Below are 7,917 nucleotides of genomic sequence, written 5' to 3' on the forward strand. Positions count from 1 at the left end.
CATTCGGGTAGTATGAAAATTAACCTTCTCATTTATATTTACTTCCTCCGTTTCTAAATATAAGTCTTTTTAGATGTTTCAAATAAACTACAACATACAGATGCACATAGATACATTTTAGAGTGTAGATTCACTCATTTTATTCCGTATGCAGTCTCTTGTTGAAATCTCTAAAAAGATTTATATTTGGGAACAGAGGGAGAAGCATATCTTTTGGTGGCAATAAATTAATCATGTTAACACTTTCCGTATCAAACTTGGAACTTGTGAAGATTTTCCTATGCATCAAACACATCACATCATTTATATGGCATTAACACCGTATATTTTGTACAAAAGAGAAGGATGATCATATCTTAGGGAAATTAATGGCATATTTTCCAACACAATTTATCATAGTGCAATTAATGCTATAATTTTGTAGAGGTAATATATCTTAGTGCAATTAATATATGATATCTTTTGTACGCGTACAATGAACTAATTCCTTATGATATATCTTATAATTATTTGCAACATTAAATGTGTGGTACGCTCAGATGCATATAAATATGGTGGTATAGGAATTCCAAAACTAACAATTCCAGGTTCTAACAATGAAAGGAACACAAGCCATTAGTGTGACTCTTCTCATGTCATTTCTTGTTCTAGCGACCAGAGGAAAAGATGTGAGATATAGAAGGCAAGAGGAAGACAGTACCCAGATTCTCACTTATCAAGGAGTTAATAAAACCATTCAGGTATGACTAATTAACTTTCTCATGTATATTTAGCATATATTTTTATGACTAACAAGCAAAGGAAATCTCAAAATAGATGGAAGACGGAGACGTCTATGACTGCATCGATGTGTACAAGCAACCGGGTTTAAACCACCCATTGTTGAAAGACCATAAAATCCAGGTAAATTAATTTCATAAAAATATGATATACATCCATGAATTGCTCAGTATATTGTCAGTTCATAATTAAGTCCACGAATGTTGCTTTAGTGTGTTCTACTCCATTATTGTTTCATCAATCTTTCTGGATATGCTTTTTTACATTAGGACTATTGAAAGTGAACTAAAGTGACAACCTTTTGACATAGTATAAGCTATGTCAATGATGAATAAAACTACAACATGTTTTGTGTGTATTGTCTGATGCATTTGTAATATTTTGTTACATGGTGGTTGATTTTATTTTCAAACAGATGAAACCAAGTTCTATCCCTGTTTGGATGGATACCGAATCATTTCCTTCGGATTCTTTTTCACAAGCGGAACCATCTATCATCGAGTGCCCAACAGGAATAGTTCCAATACTGCGTAGTAACGGAAGTACCACCATAGCAACACACAATATTGATGGGCTCAAAAACGATATGCAATGGGAGGTGAGTTTTTGTATAAGTTACAAAATGAATTTGTTATCATAATTTGATGGGATGTTTTGATAGGGTTGATTATTCCAATTGACGTACAATTGTTGCATTTATGATGCATATCATATGTACAATGTTGGATTAAAGATGCACCATAGACACTATAAATAATCTAATTAAATTCTAAGAAAGCACTCTAAGGAAAAAAAGTCATATTTGGATGGTAACGGTTAATCTTCCATCGAGGGTCACAATAATGAACGGTTTAGATTCACCAAGTTATTATGGAACAATGAGTTTTTTTTTTGGCAATTTTATAGTGAATGACGGGCCTTGTACTCTACAACATTTGAGTAGTTTGGAATGATTTTTGTGCCCTTAGATTTTTATATCTACTAAATAAGTTATGTATGAGCATTCTTTTAGCTGTACATGAAGGAATTCCGATTTCATTACCAAGTTTTAGTAACACTCTATTGGAGAGTTTCATATATACTATTCCCAAATTCTTAGTTTTTGGCATTAAGTTGTATTCATTAATTCCATTACTCTTTCCTTCCCAAAATGTGAATGACCACACATCTTAAGATTTAAGTTGTATCGACAACATGGCAATATGAAACGAAAGTGATAACATTTAAAATGCATTTGAATATGAATAATATAATATAATTTATGTTTCACATAACTTAGAACTTCTTAGCTTAATTAGTGGTCCAATTAAAAATTCTGATGGGATTGGCGCCTTACATTTTTTATAACATGAATTAGATGTGATATCCTATCAGGTTTATCTATACATAGTATTCATTCTTGACATTTGCAGATGTTACTTTTATTTCTTGCAGATTGGCGCCTTACATTTTTCATAACATGAATTAGATGTGATATCCTATCAGGTTTATCTATACATAGTATTCATTCTTGACATTTGCAGATGTTACTTTTATTTCTTGCAGAGGGCAGGACTCATATACATGGGTGATTTATATGGGGCGCGTGCTTCATTAAATATTTGGGAGCCAAAGGTTAAAGGTAGCCAGGATTCCAGTGCAATTTGGATAAGTATTGAAAATAGAAGAGGACAACAGCCTGATCGGGTGAGCGCCGGTCTTCGGGTAGCTCCAGCATTGAGTGGTGATGCTTTTGTTAGACTTCATGTTGCTTGGGTAATGCATAATATTATTTGGATACATGCTCTCTCTCTCTCTCTCTATATATATATATATATATATATATATATATATATATATATATATATATTAATAATGTATGTTGATTTCTTGTTTTTGTTTTTGACCTTGGAACAAACTTCACAGTTCGATGGCTATTCAAAGAAGGGCTGCATTGACCACAGCTGTCCTGGATATGTGCAAGTCCACCCCCACATTGGTCCTGGATCAAGAATACAACCATCCTCTGTATATGGTGGAGACCAGAGAGTAGCAGACATTCAAATATTCAAGGTATGTATTATGTTATTCTTAAAATAAATTTGCGATGCCTCAAGTATGTACCATGTACAAATGAACTAATTTATTTATTTATTTATGGGCATATAGCTAACTAATTAATATTGAATTATTTTAGGAGCCGAAATCAAACTATTGGTGGGTGAGTTACAATAACATAGCAATTGGATATTGGCCGGGTGGGCTGTTCGAATTCATTAGATACAGAGGCGATTTGGCGTTTTGGGGCGGGCAGGTTGAGGGGCCGACAGCGTCATCGAAGTCTCCGCAGATGGGCAGCGGGCATTTTGCTTCGGAAGGATTTCGAAAAGCAGCGTTCATAAGAAAGATCGAGATTGCAGACGACACGGTCAAGTTTGCGACCCCAAATAGATACATGGTGGAGATTGGGTCGAGCGATCAGTCCAAATACACCACGGGTGGATTTGACATTAGCAAGGATTTCGGGATGACTATTTATTATGGTGGACCAGGTTCCATGAGGTCCTGATCTGATGATAGTAATATGTATGGACGCACAAGACAAAGCTAATAAAACAGTCACCATATATACTAGCAGAACGCCCGTGCGTTGCTACGGGCTATCCGCAATATCTGTAACATCTGGGTTCAACACAAAAAAACCATCCAATGACGCACCTTCCTTTTTTTGTTGGAACCTCTCATTCTTGACCGATTTTCTGCCGTAGCGAGACATTTCTCGTTTTTTCTCTCACTGGCGCCACTTCCATTAAAAGCACATGACAGCCAACTCATCTTCGCCATGCATTGCAGTAAGGATGAAATTTTCTTGTTTACGATATAATAGAGTGGGTTAAACTAACACATACTATTAACACAAAACAACAAATAACTACAGAGATCTTCCCTAGTCACCAATAAGCTCCACCTCCATCCATATGCTAGGAGGGATAATTGTCGTTCTTCTCTTCTTCATATTTCCCTACGTCTTCTACTCCATGCCTCTTCGCCAATCCGTTTAATTGGCACCAACCAGCACCACGTCAACATTAATGTGTTCATCATCGATGCCTCATCTTCTTCTTTCTCATTCCTCGGCAACTTTAGTTCTCGTTCCTACTTATTTCCTAGAATACTCTTTCTTTCTTTTTGTTTCTCTTATTATTTGGAAAACTCTTACTTTCTCCAACACCATGCACCACTTTGGCTTCAGTTCTTTTTCCTTCTTGTTTTTGGAACACTCTTCCTTTTTACTATAGCATGAACCACCTAGCTAGTGTTGTGTCATGTTGTCCTCACCCGCGAACATTTCGGCCACCGTCATCGAGTGGACATCCCGCGGAGCATAGACTTCATCCATCTTGGTGAATGCTAGGTCGCCCATGTCGCGAGCGCATGGTGGCCGGTGTCCATGTTGGCAAGCGGTGCTCGGTGGTTTGCAATGTAACTGAGAGCCCGTTGATTGTTTTTGCCCACAAGCGCTTTCAAAATGATTCACCATGACTAATTTCTTGCTTAATTAATTAGGTACACAAAAAATGAATGACCTACCTATTTCTCTACATGCCTAATTAATTGCCAACCAAATGAATTAATTATCTGACTAATTGGAAATATCTCTACTTCTAATTATCTGTAGGCGTTGGCTAACAAATTAATCCCCTCCCGCTCTCCGCCCTAATCCCCTCCCCTTGTGTATGTGCTGATCCACCACCAAGGCGTGCACCGAGTCCGTGCGGATTCCTAGTTCTTTCATCTCTATGTTCGATCGGACATTGGATTACAAAGATCCATCGTGAGTTGTAAGAAGCCAATTAGCAAGTTTAAAATGGACCAAAAGTGAATTTATTCACATAGTGCTGGATGCCCATGTGTTGCCACATGCTAAAAAAACTATATGTACAACAAGAAATGTGCTAACAAAATGTTTTTACAAAAAGAAAGGATGTGTGATATGAGTCATATACTATTTACATGTGATGATATCTCATGCTCATGATGTGGTAGATAAATGCATCTCCTCGTCATCTTCATGCCCCTCCCTCTTCTCAGCCGCCACATGACACGCCACTTCCTCCCACAATCCTTCTTCTTGTTGTTTTCTTCCCCCACCTCCACCTTGCATTAAAATATTAAATGCCTAAGCTGTGGAATAGTACAACCAGAGAAAATAGCAGTCAAAGGGAGGAATTAGCTAGTTAGTTTGTAGATGCATGCATGAGTCAGCCGGCGCAAGGGAAGTTGCGTCGAGCGCCATGACGAACTCGGAGTCTAGGCCCGAGCCGTTACGCCTCGGCGGCAGACAGCGGCCAGCACAGCCGCTGCCCGCTGGGTCGCTACTCGCTAGTGCCCACCGCGCTGTTGAATCCGCCGATGATTGTAGCCACTGCATACAGTGTTCGCGCCGCCATGATGGTGCCCGACGAGGACGGCACAGGGCGGCGGAGTCGTGCATATCCAGCGGTGAGATCGAACAGCGATGCGAGGTGACCGGCAGCGAACGGGCAGGGCCTGCAGCGTCGGCTGCAGATCTCCTGGAACAGAGAAAAAGAGAGAGAGGTAGAGACTGAGGAAGGAGAGGTAGGGCGCAGGAAGAGGAGAGGGATACTGGTGTCCATGGCGAGGCCTCCGTTGTCCACCGGCAAACCTCCATGGCTAAGGTAAGGTGCACCTACACCCGTAACACACCAGCATGACCTGACGGTGAACGGGTTCACGTGACGAGCGCGGGGCTGGCAATCACCATTTCCTGGTCCTCCTCGCTGATGCATAACGGGCACGCATCGCTGTTGGGGAACGTAGCAGAAATTCAAAATTTTCCTACGTGTCACCAAGATCTATCTATGGAGAAACTAGCAACAAGGGGAAGGAGAGTGCATCTACATACCCTTGTAGATCGCTAAGCGGAAGCGTTGAAGTGAACGGGGTTGATGGAGTCGTACTCGTCGTGATTCAAATCACCGATGATCAAGTGCCGAACGCACGGCACCTCCGCGTTCAACACACGTACAGCCCGGTGACGTCTCCCACGCCTTGATCCAGCAAGGAGAGAGGGAGAGGTTGAGGAAGACTCCATCCAACAGCAGCACAACGGCGTGGTGGTGATGGAGGAGCGTGGCAATCCAGCAGGGCTTCGCCAAGCACCATGGGAGAGGAGGAGGAGGAGAGGCAGGGCTGCACCAACGAGAGGAGAAGTTCTCATGTGTTATGGGCAACCCCAGGCCTCTATTTATATAGGGGAGAAGGGGGCTGCGCCCCCTTTAGGGTTTCCAACCCCAAGGGGTGCGGCCAGCCCTAGATGGGACTTGGGGAGGCGGCCAAGAGGGGGAGAGAGGGGAGGCGCACACTAGGTGGGCCTTAAGGCCCATCTGGACTAGGGTTTGCCCCCTCCCACTCTCTCTTGCGCCTTGGACCCCTTGTGGGGGGCGCACCAGCCCACCTAGGGGCTGGTCCCCTCCCACACTTGGCCCACGCAGCCTTCTGGGGCAGGTGGCCCCACTTGGTGGACCCCCGGGACCCTCCCGGTGGTCCCGGTACAATACCGATATCGCCCGAAACTTTTCCGGTGACCAAAACAGGACTTCCCATATATAAATCTTTACCTCCGGACCATTCCGGAACTCCTCATGACGTCCGGGATCTCATCCGGGACTCTGAACAACATTCGGTTACCACATACAAGCTTCCTTTATAACCCTAGCGTCACCGAACCTTAAGTGTGTAGACCCTACGGGTTCGGGAGACATGCAGACATGACCGAGACGTTCTCCGGTCAATAACCAATAGCGGGATCTGGATACCCATGATGGCTCCCACATGTTCCACGATGATCTCATCGGATGAACCACGATGTCAAGGACTTTATCAATCCCGTATTCAATTCCCTTTGTCTATCGGTATGTTACTTGCCCGAGACTCGATCGTCGGCATCCAATACCTTGTTCAATCTCGTTACCGGCAAGTCACTTTACTCGTTCCGTAACACATCATCCCGTGATCAACTCCTTGGTCACATTGCGCATATGATGATGTCCTACCGAGTGGGCCCAGAGATACCTCTCCGTTTACACGGAGTGACAAATCCCAGTCTCGATCCGCATAAAACAATAGATACTTTCGGAGATACCTGTAGTGCACCTTTATAGTCACCCAGTTATGTTGTGACGTGTGATACACCCAAAGCACTCCTACGGTATCCAGGAGTTACACGCTCTCATGGTCAAAGGAAGAGATACTTGACATTGGCAAAGCTCTAGCAAATGAACTACACGATCTTTGTGCTAGGCTTAGGATTGGGTCTTGTCCATCACATCATTCTCCTAATGATGTGATCCCGTTATCAACGACATCCAATGTCCATAGCCAGGAAACCATGACTATCTGTTGATCACAACGAGCTAGTCAACTAGAGGCTTACCAGGGATATATTGTGGTCTATGTATTCACACGTGTATTACGATTTCCGGATAATACAGTTATAGCATGAATAAAGGACAATTATCATGAACAAGGAAATATAATAATAATACTTTTATTATTGCCTCTAGGGCATATTTCCAACAGTCTCCCACTTGCACTAGAGTCAATAATCTAGTTCACATCGCCATGTGATTAACACTCACAGGTCACATCGCCATGTGACTAATACCCAAGAGTTTACTAGAGTCAGTAGTCTAGTTCACATCACTATGTGATTAACACTCAATGAGTTTTATGTTTGATCATGTTGCTTGTGAGAGAGGTTTTAGTCAACGGGTCTGAACCTTTCAGATCCGTGTGTGCTTTACAAATCTCTATGTCATCTCCTAGATGCAGCTACCACGCTCTATTTGGAGCTATTCCAAACAACTGTTCTACTTGGAGCTATTCTAAATTATTGCTCCATTATATGTATCCGGTCTCTCTACTCAGAGCTATCCGGATAGGTGTCAAGCTTGCATCGTCGTAACCTTTACGACGAACTCTTTTACCACCTCCATAATCGAGAAAATTCCTTAGTCCACTAGTTACTAAGGATAACTTTGACCGCTGTCCTGTGAGCCATTCTTGGATCACTCTTGTACCCCTTGACTGACTCATGGCAAGGCACACTTCAGGTGCGGTACACAGCATAGCATA

General features: G+C 42.3%; 1 protein-coding gene across 1 annotated transcript; it reads left to right on the plus strand.

The window, feature by feature from the left end:
- Positions 1 to 593: 593 nt before the first annotated feature.
- Positions 594 to 3,393, plus strand: LOC123134797 (uncharacterized). The gene is made up of 6 exons (XM_044553967.1): positions 594 to 740; positions 817 to 903; positions 1,196 to 1,378; positions 2,326 to 2,535; positions 2,686 to 2,832; positions 2,957 to 3,393. The coding sequence occupies exons 1-6, from the start codon at positions 597 to 599 to the stop codon at positions 3,326 to 3,328; spliced, it is 1,143 nt and encodes a 380-aa protein (XP_044409902.1). The 5' UTR covers positions 594 to 596; the 3' UTR covers positions 3,329 to 3,393.
- The last annotated feature ends 4,524 nt before the right edge of the window (positions 3,394 to 7,917 follow it).

Source organism: Triticum aestivum, chromosome 6B, assembly GCF_018294505.1.
Source record: "Triticum aestivum cultivar Chinese Spring chromosome 6B, IWGSC CS RefSeq v2.1, whole genome shotgun sequence".
In the NCBI taxonomy this organism is placed as follows: domain Eukaryota; kingdom Viridiplantae; phylum Streptophyta; class Magnoliopsida; order Poales; family Poaceae; genus Triticum; species Triticum aestivum.